We start from the raw sequence: 23,474 nt of genomic DNA, 5'->3' as shown, positions 1-23,474 counted from the left end.
TAGACTTGACTTAGGAAAAAAATATTTTTAGGACACTTATGAACCAGTTACAAGCTGCAGACCATCTGAATTCGAACTCAAATAAAAAAAGAAATTGTGACCTTTATGATTAAATTGGAGATCTGAGATATTAAGGTGTTTGAGATGTTTATTTTCGGAAGAGTAACGACAGCATTGCTGTTATGCTTCTGTTTGCAGAAATGTCTACATTAAAACACGTATTAAAATATTTACAGAAAAAATAAGATCTTTGTGATTTACTTCTAAATAATAAATAATGGGCAGAGTGTGTATGAGAATGGATAGATGAGGAAACGGAGTTGGCTGTGGAGTGATCATGGGTGTTCATTATTCTCTCTACTTTCATGTCTACAATTTTTCATAACAGAAATAAAAGATAAGCCTCAACCGATCTTTCCTCATTTAATCAGCAAAAAAGATGTTCACAGCCCAGACAGGAAATAGAACACTACTATGAACTTGCCAGAAATTACTGAAGGCCTCAACTTTTGGCTAGAACCTCACTTCGACATACCTGGGAAAGTGTTTTTGTTTTTCTTTTCTTTTCTTCTTTCCATAATCTCCAGTGCAGGATCACTGATGTGAATGCAACTGAATGGCCATCTTGGATCTCTGCCTTCTGCCATCCCTCTTCTGCCTCTAGAGTCATTTGGGGGACTACTCCTCCCTCCTTCTCAGCCCTTGGGGTTCGTGTGGGGCTGTTGAACCCTCTCAAATGTAGGGAGGGTGCTTGACTCTAGTTTGGCTAATCAGAGCCTTTGCTTTTCCTGGCCACAGTGATTGGTTCAGAAAAGAACAGGTGATCCAGAACTGGCCAATGAGGCTTAATTCTGATACTCTGGTTGGAACAATTAGGGAAGTGAAGCTCTCTGTCAGTGAGGGGCCACCAGGTGGAGAAGGCCTTCCTAACAATGAAGCCAATTTAGAGGACAGCCGAGATGAATGATGGAAAGAGAGAAGAAGGTTGGCCGGGTCCTGAAGATATTGAGCTGCTGGATCCAGCCATGCCTGATTCACACCAGAATTTTTTTTTTGGATCTAAGTTGATTTAACTTCGGTTTCTATCGCTTGCTGCAGGATGAATTCTGACTAATGTGCAGTTATAGCTTAAGACAGTTTAGGTCTGAAAGTTTCACATTCTCTGTACCTCCCAGCCCCAAAACTGTCAAGACAGAGAAGAAGTTCCCACTGTCACCATCCTAGTCTGAACTACCACCACCTCCTGCCTGGATTATTGCAACAGCCTCCTCACTGGTCTTCTGCATCCCACTCTGGCCTCCTTACAGTCTGTTCTTACCAAAGGACTGAAAGGAACCCTTTTAAAACACAAGCCAGACCAAGTTACTCTGCTGCTCAAAATCTCCAATGATTTCTCATCTCGGACTAAAAGTCAAAGTTCTTTCAATGGCCAGCATGGTTCTCCCAGATCTGATCCCTGCTCTGTAACCTTGTCTCCTCTCACCTTCCCCCAGTTCGCCCCCTCCCCACCCAGTGACAAGGTCTCTTAATTCTCTTTGAACAAGTGGGGCACGTTCCTGCCTCTGGGTCTTTGCACTGGCTGTTCCCTTCACCTGGATCGCCCTTCCCCAGATATCTGTATGATGCATTTGCTCATTCTTTCTTGTCTTTCTTTGATCAATGTCACTTTCCTTTGAGGCCTCCTAGACTGTTCTACTGAAAATTACTGAGCCTTCCACATTCCAGACTCCGCACCCCATTCTCCTAACCACCCTAATGCTTACTCATTATACAGGGGCTTCTTGTCTCATTTTTCATTGCTGTATTGTCAGTGTTTGGAACAGGACCTGGTACATAGTAGGTGCTCAATAAATATTGATGAATAAAGCAACGTATGAATGAAGTTCCCACAAATCCTTGCTTATTTGGAATGTCTCAGGACAGCTAACATTTTGAGGACGAGACTCTCCTGGGCCTACTCATGAGGCCTCTGCTGCCTCCAGAGGCAGAACCGAACAATCCAACAAAAGTCAAGCTCCCCCCGCCCCTCAGGCCTGGCGTTTGGACCTCTGACAAATATAAGTAGTTCACTAAAGGGTACCATGCATCCCAAACAAAGGTCTTTGGTTCCTCACCACTGGAAATCAGTCTACAGAGTCAATAAAACTAGCTTTGTTTCTAATGCTGGTGAGGAAAAACAAGAAGAAATATCTGCATAAAGGATGCCATAGATGCTCTACATAGATGCCCTAGAAAAAGTGATGGTTCACGTCGCCTCCCGCAACATGCTTTGCAAAAAGTAGGCATGCATCCTCAAGATTTATTGTATTCTTTTCTCAAGGACCTTGGTGGAATACAGTACACTCAGGGGAACATAAGATCAAGATGTGTGCCATTCGGACTGTAATTAAATTTAATAGGCAGTTTATCCGGTTCGGAGGAAGACACGATAGAGAGGGACAGAGAGGAGAGCTTACAGCAGAAAATCATTTAACAATAGAGTATCCATCTGGAAAAAAAGACATTGCCCCGACCCAGCAAGTGTGAACGAAATCTTCATCAGCATCATATGAGGTTACTTTATCACACACCGGGCTGAGAGAGAGAGAAGCCTGTCGTACCTTCCATTAAAAATAATGCACAGCCATCTTAACGGCATGTAAATCTCACTCACTATTATGCAAACTGAAGGGAAGAGGCAGTTAATAAAACACAAAATAACCTGGTGTTTTATTATACTGGTTGCTGGATTCATAGGCATGAGGTTTAAAATGGCTTATATATTATCTTCCAGCTGAGGCAAACGGAGAGCATGGCCTGGTTTGGTTGGTAATGGAAGCGGTTAGAGGGAGCACTGAGGATGTGTGGTTTTTCTGTAGCTTTTCTGAAACCAGGGGGGAGGGAGGGAGAGAAGGAGAATGAGAAAACGGGGCGGTGAGGAGAGGCCCTTGCTGGTAGCTGAGAAACAGAGCCCAAGCAGAAGGGGGAGAGGCAGGTCTTCCCCAAATTTGTGCTCTTTCCTCCTCCCTGGGGGAGAAGCCCCTCTCCAGGCCGCAGCCCTGGCCTGCCCTCCCAGAATGCTGTGCAGCAGGGGCCCAGATGGAGGGCCCGCCCTAAAGTCCCCTAGGGCCATCTTTAGTCGCAGAAGGGCCCAAGCTCACTATGAAATCCAATTAAATGGCCATTTTGCCATGAAACTGGGCTTGGTTCTTTGCTGCCACTTGCCGCTTTTCTGATTGGACTTACTTTCAAAATGAGACCCATAAATGGAGATGAGAGTCACCAATGTTTTCAAAATCCCATTTGGCAGTTCCCGGGCACTATAGTGGTTTAATCAGGGCTGTTTCTGGTTCTTTTTTAGCTAAAGAGGAATTCAAATAAATTTCTTAGACAGAAGGAACAGTTAAGAGTTCCTGGGAATGCTGGGTGCACCATTGAGTTAGCCCCCTTCTTCCCTAGGCCTGAAGTCTTTGCCCTTCAACCATCCCGAGGCTGATGTCCTTTCATGTTCTGTTTGCAGAATGTTCCTGTCACCTACATTCCATTTCTCCATTTGGTATGTTTCTCATGGAACGACCCCTTCCTCAGGCTTTCCTGAAGCCAGGTACTGTTCAAAGTGCTTCACTGTGAACAATAAACTCCCTTTAACTCTCTCGACACCCTCATGAGGTAGCTACTATCATAGTCCCGTTTAGCTGATGTGGAAGCTGAGGCCCACATCGGGCAGTCGGGGCCGGGCTGCAGCACTTGGGCTCCCCACAGCTACACCACATCACCCCTCTTACACTTGGGTCACCACATATTCTACTTGGCCTAACTTTCTGTCTCCTAAAGCCTGATGTGGCACTTGTGATCTCCATCCTGGCTGGAAACTCCAGATACTCCCGGGAGCTGGCGAAAAGATCCTGAGCATCACCATGAAAAGAATGGTATGTTGCAGGCCAGTTTCTCTTGGTGGTCCACAAACACATATCTAGGCACTAGGACAACACGGACTCTGGAATGTTCCAGCTGGGGCATGTCCATCAGTGGTCATATGTAGCATTCTCCTCAGAACCGGATGCTTCCAACAGGTGGGGAGAAAGGCAGCTTGGCAGCCACCCTGCAACTATGGATTGAAAGACAGGCGTTGTCTTAAAGGCATGGTGCAGCCCATGGGTGGAGAGGGCTCTAAGCAACGGGCAATGGGATGGGAAGGTAGCGAGGGTCTATAAGGATCTCCAAATGTTTCCTGGAAGTCGTTAAATGCGAGGGTGCTGCTGCAGGACTCCCCTGAAGATGATGTTTTAGGGGTGCTCCTGGACCTCCACTGTCCAAGATTCTAGGGCCAGGACATGAACTTGGAGGCGCCCCTCTGGATAGCTGCTGCCCTTTATTCCTGGTATCTCAGAGATTCAGGAACCTTGGTGGAGTGAGAGGTATGGCTTTCAGAATGGGACAGCTGTAGGATGGAGGGCATAGATCAGCATTGGATGGCCAAGAGATGCTACATTTTGGGGTGGTCTCAGTTACTGTGAGGAGCCATTGATGGCTTCTTGAACTCCAGGGGCACATCTAAGAAAGACCAACAGCTCTGCCATGCCTACTTGTCAAAGCCTTCTAGCCAGACACAAAGCAGCCAGGGCCCACCCACTTGGCACCGCTTCTCCTGACTAGGAACCTCTCTTAACTCTCTGTGGCTACCGTTCACATACCTCTCATCCCAGTGCACCAAGGCCCCGCCAGCTAGCCCTAACCTGTCGCCTCAGACTTTGCACCTGCCTCCCACCCAGTCCACTCTCTGCAGAACTCCCTACCATGCTCATGCTATTGCCTTGGCTGGAAACGTCTTTTCCTTTTTCTACCACCCAGGAAGATCCTGGGTACTTAGCCCAGTCCCTAGAGAATGTTTTCCTTTAAGAGATGAGGACTTATGATATGTGCAGCCAGAGGTTTCTAAAAATTCACAAAACAGGTGACAAAATTTGGTTTTCAGCCAGATGGTTTTGGTTTTCACAAAAGAGCTGCAAGCATGGAAGTGTAAACGTTCATGCACCCCCAAACTGGACTGAGTAGGTGTGATGAGTTGAACTGTGTCCCCCGAGAAGATATGTTGAAGTTCTAACTCCCAATACTTCAGAATGTGACCTTATTTGGAAACAGTGTTTTTTCCAGAGGTAACCAACTTAAAATGAGATCATTAGGGCGGGCCCTAACCCCAAATTATAAGAAGAGAAAATGTGGACAGAGACAGACATGCAAGAGGGAAGACCATATGATGATGCACAGGGCGAGGACGGCCATGTGAAGACAGGAGATTGAACTAATGCATCTACAAGCCATGGAGGGCCAAAAGTTGCCTTCAACATCAGAAGCTATGAGGCAAGGGAGGATTATCCCCTTGGTTTACAGAGAATTATCCCCTTGGTTTACAGAGAATCATCAAAGAAAGCATGGCTCTGCTAACACCTTGATTTTGGATGTCTAGCTTCCAGAACTGTGATACATTTCTGTTGTCTTTAGCTACCCAGTTGTTATGGCACCCTGAGGAAACTGATCCAGTAGGTATATAGTAAATATGTGCTGAGAAATGAAAGAATGGTCTAGGTGATAGAGACAGGGCAGGTGTGTTTAATGGCAAAAAACAGGCTCCCAGAAGTTAAGGGTTGGTTCAAGGTCAGAAAACAATAAGGTGGGGGAGTAGGGATCAGAACTCAGGCCTCTTGACTCCCCTGATCTTCCACTTCACCAGAAGCATTTCTCCTGGGAGGCCAACCTCCAAGTTTCAGGTTCTGATGCCCTGGCTGATTACAGCGTTAGTTTCTAAAATAAAAGCCAAGTCCACAAATGGCTGGAACTGCTCACAATATCCTTCCTTTTCTAAAGCACTCGTCTCCTGGAATGTCTTTTGGTGGTTTAATGATTCTGTTGGTGGTCATTTTTCTGAGTAGATTAAGGGCTCCTTAAATCTCCATAGCTCAACTTCACGAGCCCCTCGGAGGACAGCTTATGTCCCATCAAGCTCTGCGAGGTGATGAACAGCCCGCACACGGCAGAGGAGCAGAGGAGCAGAGGAGCTCCGGGTTGCAGCAGCAGACGCAGATGGCCAGGGCCGGGGCCCTGCCGCCGGGAACTGCCTCGCTTTCCCACCCACCACGTTACTCTCCAGAACCTGGGCAAGCGGCTCTAAAAAATGACAAGGCGTTCGTAGCGGGGTCACGAGGAGGAGCCCTGCCCATTTCGTACATCTCTCTGCCCCTGAAACCATACAAGGCACTCTAGAATATTTTTCTCATTTAACTGTGCCAGTGACCCCGTGACTATTTTAAACCCCATTATACAGCCGAGGGACCTCAGGCTCAAATGATGATTCCAAGGTCACACGACTCCTAAGAAGTGCAGACAAGATTTAAACTTGGGTCTATGAGGCCCCAAAGCCCAAATGACATAATCGCTAGGGTTTGTCCTCAGGAAGCAGAGTAAATACCCTCAGAGCCAGGATGTTTCCTCTGGTTCACGCCCTCATTCTATTTTGGAGAGCTCATCTATAAATAGTCACTTTCTTGCTTCCTACCTTTCCACATGGAAACCCCTATTCCCCCCGCCTCTTGTTTTTAGAAGGGTCACTGATTGGAAACCTTCCCAAGGAGACTCGCTCTGAAGCTTAGGAATGAGCACCCTGCCCAGGCCTGGGTGAGGAGGGTGGTGGGGCATATATTTCTGCCTCCCCCTCCCGTCTTGCCGCCTCCTGGGGCCTGACCATTTGTCCCAAATCTACCTTAATTAGGGAAGAAAAAGGAACAACCATTTCGAAGATCTGTAGGTGGGCAGCTAGCTGCCTTTTTAATTCCTCTCTGCCCACTTATTCCTAAGGCATCTGACAAGGATGCCAGGCTGATGAAGATGGCAGGAAGTTTCCTGGCAGTGGAAGCAACTGCCTATCTAAAAAAAGCTCTCTAAAAAAAAAAAAAACAAAAAAAAAATGCTTGACTCGGAACTAAGAGCTTACATAGAATGTGTTATGGCTGCTCTTATTTATTTATACCCCCACCTACTTCCAGAAAGGATCTGAAGCTGCTTACAATAAAAACAGAGCTAGGTCTGTGTACGGAGAGCAGAATAAAGAGAAATATGGGTGAGAGATTGGATCTGAGCAGCCTTGTTCCCCAAAATGGGCCACGTGCACCTGGAGGCGGTCGGCCTTCCCAGTGGTGAGGGATCGGCCTCTAGAGATAGAACTTGTGCTTCCATTCTCCCTGCTGGCTCCAAAGAGGCACAGAAAGTCCTTGCAAAGTGCTTGGGACAATGGGCACCAGTTCGAGATTGATGGTGTCACATCCCCAGAGAGGGGTGAAAGGGAAGGGGCCCTGGATGCCCTAAGGGTAGCTGCCTGCCTGAAGCTGTCAGCAGAAGCTGACTCCGAGACTAGGATTTGAATGCAAGCAGCTTATTTGAGAAGAGACCCCAGGGAGCGTGGAGGAGGAGTGGGAAGGGGACTAGGAAGAAGAGGTGACCAGTGGAGACCATCCCTGTGGGTACCTGGGAGCCACCTCGTGGGAGAATTCTGGGAAATGGTTTACAGAGATCCTAAGAGGCGCTCTGCCCCCAGGGGCAAGGAGGCTGGGCATTTACCCACCAGCTTCTCTGGGTCACTGGGTGGGGGCTCTCCCAGGAGTCAGGAGTGTCAAAGCCGCGCATGTGGGCCAAGCAGCTCTGGCAGCCAGAGGAAGCCTTTGGGCAAGGTCACTGGGATTATAGGGCCCTGACAGCCCCTGCTGCATCCTTTGAGAAGGCTGGATAGGCAGCCTCACTGGCCTGGAAGCGGGTGGAATTAGACCTGTGGCATAATGAGGATCCGAAAGGAGAGGCTACTGATTTCAGAGGGAGGCTGAGGGGAGGAAAGATGGTAGAGGCTCCAGTGAGGCTGGCCAGAAGCCCTGGCTGGATTCCGGGGTGGGCAGGAGCTGTGCTGACCAACAGAGGGAGGACTGTCCTGAAGAAGCACTTTGGTCCCAGGCCCCGGGTGAAGCCAGGCCATACCAGGGCATGTGTTCTAAGAAGGGGACATGCTGTACTTTGCGTTTGCCCTGCCCTCCTCCAAAGTCCAGTGGGCACCATTTCACCCAGTTATCAGGTGAGTCAGGGCCTGGGGGATTGACTAAGCCACACTAAGATACCTCCACCTGGGGTCGAGGGGAGGGGACCCTGATATGAGAGCAAATGATCCCAGGGATTGTCATATAACGTCTCTCACTAGTGACTGGGCTCAAAAGTTTCCACTTCCAGGAAGCCCTTCCTACTCCGATTGCTCTCTTTTATTCCATGTTTTCTGGATCTACTAGTAGGATTTATTCCTGGATGACACAGCTACCTCCTCCTAACTAGATGCCCAAAGGCTCCTGGCTCACTTTTGACCTTGTCGACCACCCTCTTGACGTATTCTGTGAATGGTGTCGTGGTTACAAGGGCTGCCCCTGGTGTCAGACTGTTCACATTCAAGCCCCATGTGTTGGCTGTGAGACACGGGGAGAGTTATTCAGCCCTTCTATACTTCCGTTTACTCAGCTGTAGTCTGTTACACGGAGGCACCGGTACCCGCCTCATAGAGTCCTCGTAAGGAGTAAGAAAATTAATATATGTAGACTGCTTAGTATGGTCCCCTGGCACATAGTAAATACTCAATAAATATTAGCTGTAATAATAATGATGATGATAATAATAAAGACTCCTGATCCCAAACTGTTGATTTCTCTCCATTATTTACAGATTAAAATACAAATCCTTCAGGCGGCCTTCCAGACTCGAAGTCTTTTTCATTCTCACTTTCCACTCGCTCTCAACACGATTCCATCATTTCAGAGTACCCGTTCTCTCTCGTCTTCTCCTTCTGTCCTTCCCCATGGCCATCCCTGGTCAGTTTCCTTGCTTCTTAGGTCAGAATGCACTCACCTTGATATTTAGCCCAATACAGTCCCAGGGATACAGTTGGAAACCAGTAAATATTTCTAAAAGAAATAAAGGATATACTCCTTGGCACTGGTTATTAATCATTTTACTTCTCTATGGTGACCAGGTGCCTGGAGGATCAGTTCATACCCAGCGAATGAATATGTGGCAGATGCTGCTTCTGTCACCCCACTGCTGCAGAGATTATTCCAGGTCCCATCATGGAAGCTTCGCATGGATTGTTTTGTTTCACCTTCCTAACCATTTTCTATCATCCCCATTTTACAGATGGGAAAAATGAGGCTGAGGGACATTAAATAACTTGCACTCTGTCACACGGCTGATTGGTAATCAAGCAGGTTTAAATTACATTCATCGGTTCCAGCGCCCTTGCTCTTGATACATGGCATCACCGTCTCTTGGCTCATGGGCCTGCCTTACCTCTTCGGTTGAAATAAAAGCTCCCTTGTGGTGTCCTACCTCGTCTTGCTCTGAGCCTGCTCTGGGTTAGGGTGGTGCTCCTCAAGCCCAGTGGGGGCTCGTCTCGGAGTCCAGCACCTCCATCAGCTTGGCAGGTAGGTCAACAGCTTCACAGATTAGAGCTGGGCACTCCAGTGTCTCTCCTTCCCCCTGACACCAAGGATCTGGGTGGGTCCCAGAAGGCTGTCCTGGGTCCTGCTACTCAAATTAGGTGAATGGCTTTTGCCATTCAGAGTGTGGTCGCTGTACACGACAAGCACATCGGTGTCACCTGGGAGCTTGTTAGAAATGCCCCAGCCCAGATCTGCTGCATCAGAGCCTGCATTTTAATGAGATTCCAGACGCTTTATAAGCTCATTGAAGTTGGGGAAGAACTCTTGCTCTAGGTTCTTCCTCTGCTTCCTGAGCCAAAGTCTTCAGCTCGGTCAAAAGACCTGCCTGTCTAACTGTAGGGCCAGCCCTTCAGACGCTGACGCCACCTAACCGTGCAGCCTCATGCTCACCTGGCACGATCAAGCAACAACCTCCACAGCAAACCCTCTGGGCCCGCTCCTGGTCACCACTCCCGTTTTACAGATAAAATGAGGCACTAACATCCAGACGCATGACTACATGTGCCCCAAGAGTTGCTTCACTCCCTGTTCTTTTTTCTATTTGGCATTACCATTTCATCCTGTGTCTTTATGACTTTTCATACTACTCTTTCTCTAGAACACCAGTCACCAAACCAGCAAATGCTATATTTACATTTTTTTAAAGTAAGTTTTCTAGCATATTAGGGAAGCAGCATAAGCCACTTAAAGAGGCCAGAACACATTCTAGTTATATTTATGTGTCCATTCATCCACGTAACAAATATTTATTGAGTGTTTCTTATGTGCCACACACTGGGAATATACACCAAGGAACATAATGGACGCAAAAAAACCACATAAAAATATTAAAGTACCTCATGATGTGTCTACTGGCTCATCCCAGACCAGCTAACATATGTTTTCTATCTTTAATCCCACTTTCTCCTCCTCCCCTTTCTTTGCTTCTAAGCTCCATGCAAGCCAATCCCAGCAGAACACTGAGGGGAGAGCGGGGCCACTCACCTACCTCAGAAAAGGTCACATCTACTCTGTGCTTTTCCTGACCCTGGCTTTGGGGTTACACACCCTCTCCAAAGCCAGACCTTGTCCCAGGGGAGGGCTCCAATAATCTCGGTTGGATCTTACAGTTGGATCAGTGTTTTTTAAAAGATTGACTCCTTGTCCCTACTGGGCTCTATTACAGGTGTCTGTCATGACCTGTGTAACACCTCTCTAGTTTTACTTGTCTCCTTCACCAGACCCTATGATCCTGTGAGCAGCAACCTTATCTTCATCGTCCATGTCACCAGTGCCTCGCACATGGCCTGGCATATAATAAGTGCCCAATCCTTGTTTCTTGAGTGAATGCATGTATGCATGACTGAGTCAAAGGACACATCATCCTACTCAGAGTGTTCAAAGGCTGCCACATGGAGGGAAGAAGGTGGCCACTGTGTGGCCCCGCTCAACCAACACACGCGTCTTGGGCTGAGTTTGACTGGATGTCCCCTCCAGGCCCAGGGCAAAGAGAGAGAGACAGTGTGTGGGTGTGCGCGCGCATGCATGTGTGTGTGTGTGTGTGTGTGCGCGCGCATCTGTGCACCAGGGCCTGTGCCCTCCCAGCAGCCTGGAGGTAGAAGCATCTCTTACCGTGGTGTATTTACCCAGCTGGCAGAGCGAGGGGAAGGTTTCCTGGTGAGCCTTTCGGATCTTCTCTGTGAGATCGTCCAGCTCAGCTGTCATTTCATAGCTTTCCATACATTCTTGTTTCGAAGGCTCTTTCTTTTTCTTGTTCCTGTCATTCCTGACAGCTGGAAATGAGAGAGAAGGCAAGTCAGGGGTCACTGATAGCTGTGTCTGCACTGCCTGAGCTGGGAGGTTCCATCTCCTGATGCTGCTTTGGATTCACTTGACACTCAGAACAGAAAGAGCAGAAAAAGGCACTATAAACATGTCTCCTAAGAAGAGAGGCTTGGCCCAGGAGAGCAGGGCAGAGAGTGAGGTTGGTCTTTCCGTGTGTGTCTGTGCCAACCAATTCTCAAGGAAAGCTTAGGCTCACCCAAGAGGCTGAGCGCCTCAGTTTGTTTGGAGAGAACATTCTATGTGGACTGGTCATTGAAGAGAGGACTTTCCCAAGCATGTTTCCCTCAACTCCAGAGGGGATGGCCTGAGATGCATGATCAAGGAACCATTCTGCCTGCGAGACACATCCCTGAACAAATCTTTGTGGCATCATAATTAGTGATTCCTAGCTAAATAAGCCTTTTGGTTTGATATTTTGCTTTTCAGCTTTCTGGATTCAATGGCACTTTTGAAGAAATTCATGTGAAAGGTGATGGGATGGTGGGTTTGGTCCCTGCATGTTTTTTGCTTCCTGAACTTTCTGTATTAATCGTATGTCTTTTATTACTTATAATGTTTAAAAAAATAATAATCTATGCATTATGATTCCTTGGCCTAGAAAACCATTCATTCACTCACTCGCTCATTCATTCATTCGCTTATTCATCCACAGCTGCTTGACTCCGCATCTCGTTTGGCCCCCTGGACTCTCAGCAGATCTTGGCTTCGGCACACCCCACCGAGCTTTGGGCAGAGCCGGGGCCCAGGCCCTGGGCTGTGGAGCCTGTAGTTCCTCTCACAGCACAGGCCTCTCAGATGACTTCAAATCCGAGTGTAACTCAAAGCTCTGGCCTCTGGCTAGGATCTCCTGGAAAGGAAATTGAAACCCAGGGACGCCGTCAGGTAAAACCAGCCCATGTGCCCCCCTCCGAGGAGTCCGCATTCCCCGGGTACACAGGGGTTGCCAGGCTGGACGCAACCTGGCTGCGTATGCCACCACTGTGACCTGGGAATCTGTGCTGCAAAATGACGCGGGCATAATCCGATCCGTCCTAAGAGGATTTGGCCTGGGCTGCCTCCCCAGCACACCCAGGAATCTGAGAACTGGCAGTTCCCTTGGGTCCGCACTGGGCTGACCAAGGCCCTGCTTGGAGGTGGGAGGCAGAGGAAGAGGAAGGCGAAAAGGAAGGGGAAAGGAGAAGAGGGGAAAAGAAAGAGAGAGAATGGGAAAGGAGAGAGAGAGAGAGTAAGAAAGAGGGGGAAGGGAATGAAAGGAACTGAAAAATCCCAGGGTTTGTATAAGCCACTCACTCCTGGCCAGGAGGCAGGGCGGTCAGGGAGAAAATTCACATTTCTGCAGTATCTTGAACAGGGGAAGTGTGTCTGCAGTGTCTCACTTAACTTTCTTATCAGGTATGCAATTTTAAACCCATTTTACAGATAAAGAAATTGAGCCTATCGGAGGATAAGGAATATGCCCAAGTTTACACTGCTGACAATTTCTTTCCTCATGTGGACTCATTTATTTCTAAGGAAGTAGATGTTGTTGTTGTTGTTGTTGTTGTTTTTTAAAAAAAAAAAACACTAAACCTCTCCAGATGATTGTTATCCCTCGGGAAGAAATGACACTGTTCTTTGGCTCAGAACACCTGCCAATCTAGGCGGAGTAGGTACAGAGCGTCAGGTACCCCAGCCTCAGACACAGTCTTGTCCAGGGAAGACTGGCCCACGTGCCCAGATCATTCTCAGCGGGTACGGAATGCACGGTGAGGGTAGCATGGTCCACGGCAGGAAGAATGCAAAGAATACACTCAGCAGAGGAGGGACAGTGAGGTAGGAAAGACGGTGGAGCATGGTGGCAGAGATGACCCTGTGGCTCTACAAATCTGGGTTTGTGGGCAGAGGCTGTGACCTGAAGGCCCGTGTGTGAGCACAGGCGCCCTCTGTGCAAGGTTTCATAGCCCCTCCCCTGCTGGCCCCTGCCAATGACCATCTTCTTTGGCTAAAACAAAAAGTCACGTCAAAGCCACAGGAGTCTTTCCAAAACAGATCCTGAGGAAAACAGTTCAGCAGTCCCTCAAAAAGTTAAACGTGGGGTTACCATGCGACTCAGCAACTCCACTCCTAGGTATGTACCCAAGAAAATAGAAAATATATGTCCATGCAAAATTTGTATACGAATGTGCATGGTAGCACTATTCACAAGAGCCCCAAAGGGGGAACACCCCAAATATCTATCCATCAGCTGATGAATGGATAAATAGAATGTGGTCTACCCATACAATAGAATATTATCGGCCATGAAAGGAATGAAGTACTGATTCATGCTACCACATGGATGAACCTTGAAAACATTACACTCGGCGAAAGGAGCCAGTCACAAAAGGCTACATACATATCGACTGACTGTTTTTATATGAGATGTTCAGAATAAGCAAATTCATAGACAAAGCGGATCAGGGGTTGCCGAGGGCTGGGGTGGGAGACGGACAGGAAGCGACGGCTAATGGCTTTGGGGGTCCTTTTCAGGGAAATGAAAATATTCTGGAATTAGATAGTGCTAATAGTTGTACCACCTTGTGAATATACTACAAATGACTGAAATGTACACTTTAAAATGATGAATATTATGCTACATGAATTATATCTTAAAACAACAAGAATTAATAACAAAACCTGGAGCCCCGAGGGAGGCCACGAGACTCTGAGCACTGGAAGCTGCTCTGACTGGAATCAGAGGACAAGGTGGCACCTATGACCACTTAACACGGAAGTAATATAATGCCACTTAGTGATTGTCTAGTAATGGCCAGCCATTGCCTTCAGCAATTTAAGAATTCTAGCTTGCTAAATTCTACAGTGAACCAGGTAAGGCGGACGTTACAATTCCATTTCTACACTCTAGGAACTTGAGGCCCAAAGTTACCCTGTTTGGAAGTAATGAAGTCAGGATTTCAGTGGAATATACATAAAAGCAGGGAGGAGCCGCACACGCAAAACCACCCATGATCTCCTGCCCAGGCAGCTCTGGGGGCCTGAGGCTACACTCTTAAGCGCTCCGCTTCACTGTCCTCCTCTCAGCCATGGCCCCATGGAAAATCACCTGGAAAACTCAGATAAGCAAACACAGCTCTAGAGAGTTCCCTGGTAAGGAAAGAGGATAGGACACTCTGTGAGCTGTCACCACTGAGCGCAGCACATACACCAAGCCAGAAAGTGAGGCGCGAGTTCAGGTGGGAAGGAGAGCTTGGTGAGCTGAAGTAAGGCACCAAGAGGGGTACTTGGTTGGGTTGTGCAGTGACAGCCCCCACCATTTGCAGAAGAACAGCTGCAAAGCCAGAGCTCAATCTTCTGTGCTTTGGAGCCCAAACTTGGAGCACTCTTAGCAGGTGACCAGTGGACCAGGGACCAGTATGTAACCTCATGCTGCCTTCCAGACTGCTCCTGCTCTCCCAAAGCAAAGTGCCTCCCCCTGCCCCCAACCCCCATCACTGTTTCTGTGAGCAGAGGACCCCTTGGACTATTGGAAACTCCCCTGCAACTGCAAAATGCACTAACACTTCTGGTGGTGATGTCCCAATTATATAAAGGTTCATATGTTAACAAACACATTTTCTAAACACGTGGCTTTAGCAGCTGTTTTTCTCAGTGATTTTAAACTGCTGTGGAATGCAGACAAGGTATCTGGGCCAGGCGTGAGGACAGCTGCCAAGAACCACCAAAATCAAGGAGATGATGTAGTGCATAGAACACCACTTGGGCCTGGAGACAGAGGCTCTTTCCAGCTTCCGGTGACTCATGGTTAGTAAATGATAGGGGGGAGCAGGAGGGTGACACAGGTGATGCAGTAGAGCCAGGGGATTTGGTACAAGCACAAACTGCCCCGTTTACCATCACAGAGGAGTCAGCTCCTCTCAGATCTCTTTTCAGGGGGCAGCAGCACCCTCCCAGAGCGGTGTGGTCGGTGAGTCAGGTATGAGAGAGTGAGTCTACTGTAAATGCTTAGAAGCTAAGGCCCTTTCGTGTAGAAATGGGTGGACCTGAACACTGAGGGCTTGGCATTATTGTGGGGTCCCATGGCTGTGAGTAGCAGCGATGCTTCTGAAGAAGCCATCTGATAGCAACACCAAATGAGCAGGAGGACTCATTTGTCCCTTCATTTATATAGTTCATAAAATGATCCCCCCAATTGCTCCCTCTCTCCCCTGACCCTCTACCTAGCCAACGTATTATTGCTAACTACATTCCCTCTGCTGTGCACCCCATCCCCATAACCAACTATCAACTACTAACTTGTACTTCTTTAGCCCTTCACCTCATTCTCCTAGGCCCCTAATCCCCTTCAATAAATATTTTTTGAGCATCTACTATGTGCCATATGCTGCGGTAATAAAATGGTGAGCCATAAAGATGGTTCCTCCTGCCATGGAGCTCACTTACGGTGTGAGACAGACATTAATCATATAATAACAGTGATAGAAATAATAATAATAATACTAGTATTACTATTATCATATATACTACAAGTTGTACCAGAGTGTTACTTATTATAATACTGAAAATGTTAATTACAACAATCACATAGCAGCTACGGGGTACTTGTTGAAGCCCTGAAGGGACTGAATATCAGGTCATTTGATCCTCACAAACCTGACAGGGAAGTATCATTATTATGCCCATTTTGCAGATGGGAAAATTGAGGCACAGAAAGGTAAGTGACCTGCCCAAGGCCATGCATACTGTGAGTGATACAGCAGGGATTTGAACTCAGAAAACCTAGCTCTAGGACCCTCACTCTTAACCACTGTGCTCTTCCAGGTCTGCCACACACTTACATGATTCCACTGTGTGGCAAGTGCTGTGAAAGATGCTACGGGAGCTCAGCATGTGTATTACAGGGGTGTGTGTGTGTGTGTGTGTGTGTGTGTGTGTGTGTGCGCGCGCGCGCGCGTAGAGGCAGAGAGATGGTCCAGGTTCAGGAAGCTCATGCTGGGGAAAGGGGAGAGTGAGTTGAGGGGAGTGATGGGATGGTGGACAGGGAGCCCATGATGCTCCTCTCTGCAAGGCTTGAGTGTGCAACTAATGCTCAGCCCTAAAGGCTGCCTGTGGTGTTGGGCGGTTGGTCTCTCCTTTCACCCCAACTGCAACTGGCTGGCACACGCACCAATATCTCTGTGACAGACCGGGAGGTCTGACAAACTGCTTTCAGGCACAGTGAGTCTCTGGGAGGGTATGCGAGGCAGGGGAGGGGGCCCATACTGTCCCCATCACTAGGTAGGGGGCAATTACTGTTCCACGTGGCCCTTCCCTCCTGATCTGTGAATACCTGGAAGGCAGTGGCCATATTTTACTTATCTCTGTGTCCCGAAAGCTTAATGTCCGACCCACAGTTGGGGCTCAAAAAGAGTTTTATGAAGGACAAGATGAGCAGGTGACTAAATGTGGAATTCTGTCAGCTGTCAGGGCTCCTGTTTGGCTACACAGAGCTCACCTGAGTCTCTTTCTTCCAGAAATTAAAGGTCTCATAATCACCTCTGGGCCTACAGGGGACTCGCTACCTGCTCTCCACCCTACAGTGGGAGCCAGGAGGTTGATAAAGCAGGTGGGGCATCCAAAGGGTCACAAGTGTGATTTACACACCTGGGAGAACCCATCTGATGTCGGCAAAGAGCTTCTTGGACGAAAGGTGCTCCATAAAATATCAAGTATTCTCCTCGTGAAGGCTAAGTGCTACAAATCAGATTTGGTGGCATAAAAGTAACGTATTTATGATCCACTATCATATTGCAAATGAAATGAATGTAATAAAAGTGTCACTTATACAAATACCTCTGATGTACGGATCTCGACCTATGAATATGAAAACAGACACCCCAGCACTTTTATTTGAATGTCTAATCATGGAAATAAATGAAGTCATGTTCATTTTAATGTGTGCACTTGTGCATGTATCTGGAATATTGATTTCCATGCACGCAATAAAAATGCAATACAGGAAACATGCAAAAGATGTGGATTTCACTTGAGATAAGGAAGAGATGAAAACAATGCTTCACTAAAAATTCCTTCATGTCAAAAAATAAATAAATAAATAAAAGGAAAAAAAGAAAGGAAAACACAATCGACAGCGTTTTAGTCCATAAAATTCTCTATACTCAGTTTAGCAAAGGAAGCATAATGGCCTATTTATTTTTGCTTGAATATCGAAGTCTGGAATTTTTTCATCCTGACTCTTCACCTCCTTGCTAACAGCAAGAATCATGGACCACAGTTGAGGAGTAGGGCTATCTGGCTGCCATGAGTAGGAGAGGGTGTGTCACTAACGTATGGAAACACTTAAAAGAAAAACACAAACATATGTTAGTCTGAGTTTAAAAATCATTTTCTGCACCAATTATGCAAATGAGCTACTTGTGGATTTGAAGGTAGGTGGATCTATGATGAATAGAGACATACTTTTCCCATAATTTTGGGGTTTGGGGGTGGGTACTAGAGCATCTGAGAAGCAGGTCCCACGGTAAGTTGGGTAGAGTTGGGGTGAGTGAATAATCCCTCAAAATCAGAATTGCCTTGAAGGTGGAGACTGTCTTTCTCCCAATACAGCACTGGCCACATAAGTTTCCCCCAAGACTTGCATATTTAATACACTATAAAAATTTAGACATGGTATTCTGAGATTTCAACAAGGATCTGCCAGCCTGGCTCAATTTCTTAAAGTTTACTAAGCATTTATAGAAAATCCTTGAAATATCGGAATGTACAGATGCCAAATAATTCTTTCTAGTTAAAGTTGTATATGATACTAATACAACTTTCAAAACAATTTTCAACACACTTTCCTCTCACTGGTTGCTTTCGGATGCGGAGATTTCACCTCCTCTCGAGTGGACAGGGTTTCCCTTTGTCTTGTAATTGCAAGTGCTTTTCTTCCACCCCTGTCTGGGCGGGCGTGAGCAGCCCTGCTGTGGCTGTGCTTGTTTCAGGGTGGGCCCGGTGTGGTGGCTGTCCTTGCAAGGCAAGAAATTTGGAATTTAGAGGCTCTGTTACAAGTGACAAATCCTTTTGTTTGGACAAGAGTCTTGTATGAGCTGTAAGAAATATCTAAAGTTCTACTCCAGAGACGAGGAAAAATAAAACATTCCTGCATGATGAATAAAAGCAGGAGCTTGGCAATGAGTGGCTGAGAAACAGCATACAGCCTCTGACATGCCTTCCTTCATAATCGGTAGGTCTTCTTTGTGTGTCCCCTCCGGCAGCAATGGGATACTATCGATGATGGCTTTCTGTAAATCCTGTCACAGGGGTGGATGCATCCTTGGCTTTGTGTTTGTGGCAAGCTATCCAACATGATAAGGGCTGCAATGAAGGTCTTTCTGATGGCATAAAATGAAATGCTAAAAATGGAAATTTAAGACATTGAGGCTGGCCCTCTGCTTTTTAATCAGGAGTCAATTTGTGCACCTATTACGTGATCAACATGCCTTGTTTTTAAAAGCCTCCAATTTAGAAAAGGAGAGTTCAGAATCCACTTCCCATAAGCCATTTTCATGGGCAGGAAATTCTTTGTTATATTAAGCTGAAGTTCTCTCTGCTGAAGCTTAACCTGCCCTGTGTATCTGAAAGACCATTTTTTGGGTTGTTTTTTAATGTCTTTGTAAAAATTAAAGGCAGACTCTTCCAGAGAAACCTGTATCCTGCTCTGTGTAATATATACTCTTAGTAAGTTATGGGCTTTCAAATATTAAACAACAATCTCTATCATGATGGATTTTAATGGTCAAATTTTTCCACGCCTACTTTCTTCTAAACCCAATTAATTTTTAGAAAATGAACTGCAGTTCTCCTTGACATTCTTATGTTTTCCTCTTAAAATATGTGTTAAAATAGAAATAAGGTACTTTTTTTTTTTAGCTTGGAAAAAGTTCTGAGAAGCAGCCTCAGTGATTCCCCTTGGGGAGTACAACCCCTTGGCAAACCTTGCAAACTGGAGCAACAGGAGGGGAGTGCCAGGAAATGGGGACTGTGGTGCCTTGACTGCAAAGATGGTCTTAATCTTATCTGTCTTCCTATATGCAGCTCTTTGCATTGTGACTTTGCAGTGCTCTCCACCAGGAGGTGGATACTATTCCACACCTCTTGTATCTGGACAGCCTATGACTCCGTTTAACTGATAAAATGCAGTGGCAGTAATGTCCCGCTTCCAAGCCTAGATCTCAAGAGATCTTGTGTACTTCTGCTCATCCCCCACTCCTGTCCCTTGAAACTTACCACTGTGTGTGAATAAGCCTGGGCTAGCCTGCTGGAAAATGAGAGATCATATGGAGGACAGCCCAGTTAGCCCAGCCAAGACCATCCTAGGTCAATCCAGAGCCATCCTGCTCCTGAACTTAGGAGTACATTCGAGCAAGATCAGCCGAGCTGCCTAAAAAATCTGCAGCTGACCACAGATTCATGAGAGAGCCCGGTAAACCCAGAGGTACCACCAAGCTGATCTACGGTTTTGTGAGCAATAAAAAATGATTATTGTTTCAAGCCATTGAGCTTTCAGGTGTTTGTTAGATAACAATAGCTACTAACACAATCTGTGTAAAGAGTGGGTTTATACAAGAGTAGCATATGTCCATGTGCTCTTTTACCCAACGGTTTATCTGAGTCAATGGTTGCCTTTATTCAGTGATTAAGGCAAGAAAGAAAACAATTTGTCATTCCTTCAGCTCAAGGTTCGAGATTCTGCCCACATCTGTTACAACACTCAGAAATTATGGGATCGTTCCCCAAAGAGCTTAAATAATATGAAATGTACAGTCGACAGTGGGAAGGGCACTGGAGTAAAATTACAAAGGTCTGCATTTTAGTCCATCTTTTACTACTGTGAAAACTCAGGATAGGCTTTTAATGTTCCTGAGCCTGTTTCTTCATGTGAAAAATGGGGACATTAATTTTTTTTTCCATCACACATAGGATTCTTATATAAATATATATTTGCAACACAGTATATTATGCACTAAAATAGTGGAAGTCCTACACCAATTTGTTTATTCACCAAACATTTATTGAGTCCCATATTACTGAAGATATTGAGTCAAATAAAGCATCATTTCTCCCTCAATAAATGAAACACATGATGTATAATATAGACTATAAGGATTTAATACAGATGACGTGCTTTGAAATGTGAAATGCTAAGGCCGCAGTAGAGAAAGGAAAGTGGAAACAAAGAAGGAAAAAAGGAAACAAAGGAATGAAGGGAAAAGAGGCAGGAAGGAAATGAAAGAAGGAAGTAAAGAAGACCAGTGTTCCAGCCTGGCGCCACGTAATTAGAGATTAAGATTAAAACTGGACAATTTTTAAACTTCCAGTGGGTTCATGTGTTATGGCAGGACTTCCATGTGAACTTGGCTAAGTAAATAGATGTGACCATGTTCATTTCACCTCCTTGGAATCCAACTTTTTCAGATATTACTTGACACACTTGACGAATCCCTGCCTGAGCCATCCATGTGTCAATGAGATGCCTGTGAGAGAGAGAGAGAAATGGTCCTCGCCTTTGCCCAATGTTTGCCAAATACCTTGTTTAGGATATTTATGTAGAGAAGCTTGTGTATATTGTCAAATAAATTTTAGAAATCCAAATCATTAGAGAAATGGTCTACATGTGAATATCTTATGGGTGTTTACATTACGTATTTGGGTTAAATGAAAAACTCTCATTTTAAGGCACTTAAATGGCTTATGTCAGCCTGTATGCCTCTCAGTGATTCTCTTTAGGGTCCTTGAAACATTGACGTTTCTAATGGTTTTCAGAATCACCAAATAAGTTTATTGGTAAGTATAGCTTTTGTTCTAAATACATTCTATTAAGTCTAATTCTTAAAGAGTTGCCAATCCAGGTATAAGATGTATACTAGCCTGCTATTGGATGTGGCTAGTCTAACCATAGTCTCCTTTCTTAATAATTATGGATAAATTTAAGCTTACTGTTAGTGTTTTTGAAGGCTGGCTTAACTTTCAAGGTTATTTTAAAAGGAACTCTTACAATGGGTGAGAGAATAACCCATAAGGTCTCGTAACTGTAAGTTTTTTTCATCTATCTGTCCATACATTCACTATTCACCCACTTATCCATTCAATTATTTTTTATTTATCCCATGCATCTGTCCAGCTATTCAGCTGTCTGTCCATCAGTCTGAATCTGTCCATCTGTCCGTCCATACATCCACCCATCTATTCATGCGTCTCATTTTTTTCTCCATTGTTTGGTCCATCTACCTATTTGTCCATTTGTTCATAAGTGTATTTTCTCACCAGTTTATCTCTCCATCTATTTGTCTGTCCATCCAACCATCCATCCATCCATCTATCTAATTATTTATTTCTCCATCTGTTCAAATAGTTATTGAGTACTTACACTGTACCTGACACTGTGATAAATGTTAAAGAAACAGAATGATAGGTTATCGTTCAAAAGACTCACATTCTATTAAAAGACACAATCACCTAAATAAATATCATGCAGTGAATAAGATGCCAAAAGGGAGATATTCATTCACTGCTTAAGCAATAGGAATACAAAAATCTGAAGAGTAGGTTATGAGATAGTACTTAGACCCATAGATGAGGGAGCTAATAGTTCAATCTGTGAGAGTCATAAAAACCATCACAGAAGAGAGGAATCGTGAGCTGAATGGCCTAGAGGAGTGTGCTAGGTCTTATTCATTCAAATATCCTCAGTACATAGTATTGTGTCTTTTCCATAAGGGATGCTCAACATTTTTTAAGTATTTCTTAAATAAATGGGGCTTAGAGGGCTGGAAGATGTCTTGGATGAAGAGAACGATATGTGTAAAGGCCTAAAGGTAGATTAGCTTTGCAATGGCCTTTAAAGGACTTCACATCGGGGAGGCGAAAAGGGTTGAAAAGAACACTCTGGATGTGGGGGATATGAGAAAATGCTTTCAAGAATGACTGCATCATGTTTGTAGGACAGGTAAGGTGACTGGTGTGACTAGGAAAAAAAGTGGAGGCTAAGGATTGGTGAGGAGAAAAGATTAGATTGATATAATGGGGTGAGAAAGGAGAGATATGTAGGAAGCACTGCAGTGAAAAATGTTAGTAATGAATATGAAGAATGAAAAAGAAGACTCGGAGGTAACAATGAGACTTTAATCCTGGTACTGGGATGGATGGTATCACAACAGAGAAGAAAACTGGAGAAGCTGGGGAGAAATAGGGAATCTGGATTTCGGTGGGAAAATGAATTTGGCTTGAGAAGAGGTGAGTCGGAAATATAGGCAGTGATTTCAGAGGTTGTTAGAGAGATGGCACTGTGGGTTGGTGAGAAAAGAGGTCTGAAGTTAGATTACTGAAGAGTCAAAACCTTAGAGGTGACTATTGAAGTTTGGAGAGGGAATAAATAATCTGCGGTGAGAGAAAGGAAAGAGAAAAAGAGGATCAGGAACTGATCCTTGGAAGTTACCAGTAGCTAGCGGGAAAAGGAAGAGGATGCAGAGATGGAAGCAGATGAATGGTAGGAGGAAAGTTGGGCTAATAAAAAAAAATCATAGAATCCAATGAAAAAAGATTCATTTGAAAAAGCAGCAGCTGCCTGGCCAAGCATCCAATGTAGCCAAAAGTTAGAAAGAATGAAGAAAGAGCAAAGTTCATCAGTTTTGGCAATGGAGAAAGTGGTGGTTTTCAAGAGAACATTTACAGCAGAGCAATGAGAATGAAAGCCAGATTTGGGGGGTGGGGAGGGTTAAGAGGAGGCCAGAGAAAGCCCTTCAAAAATCAACCTAGGAAATAAACTTGAGTCCAGGCACTTGAAAACTTGTTTTTCTATAATCAAACCTGTAAGAGAGGTCAGTGAAACCATGCATGTTTACAAACACAAAAAGGCTGTATGAATTTCTCAGAGAATCTGAAATTCTTCATTTGTTGAGACTTGTTGGAAGGTCAACAGGGAGCAGTGAGATCTTGGAAGATGCGTTCACTTAGGCACTGTCTACATAAGAGGAGGCTTTGGCTAACCAAAGGCTAGAAGATGGGAGGGTTTTTCAGGTAGAAGACAGAACAAGTATGGAGGTCTGGATGGAAGCAACAGGGTAGATTTGAGACCCTGCAAGAAATAGGAACAGGGCTCACAGTTCACAGTTGAGGCTGAACTTTGCCAAGCAG

At 45.6% G+C, this 23,474-nt stretch overlaps 1 protein-coding gene across 2 annotated transcripts in view; it reads right to left on the bottom strand.

Moving 5' to 3' along the window:
• Window positions 1-23,474, bottom strand: part of RARB (retinoic acid receptor beta) — a 166,374-nt gene that overhangs the window by 19,322 nt on the left and 123,578 nt on the right. For both annotated transcript variants that reach the window (XM_011358287.2, XM_011358352.2), the window contains exon 4: window positions 11,109-11,269. In XM_011358287.2, coding sequence (XP_011356589.1) covers window positions 11,109-11,269 — 161 coding nt within the window. The remainder of the gene's footprint in view (window positions 1-11,108; window positions 11,270-23,474) is intronic.

The sequence above is a fragment of the Pteropus vampyrus genome, unplaced genomic scaffold (genome assembly GCF_000151845.1).
Source record: "Pteropus vampyrus isolate Shadow unplaced genomic scaffold, Pvam_2.0 Scaffold1, whole genome shotgun sequence".
Lineage (NCBI taxonomy): Eukaryota > Metazoa > Chordata > Mammalia > Chiroptera > Pteropodidae > Pteropus > Pteropus vampyrus.
This window is presented reverse-complemented; position numbering and strand designations above follow the sequence as displayed.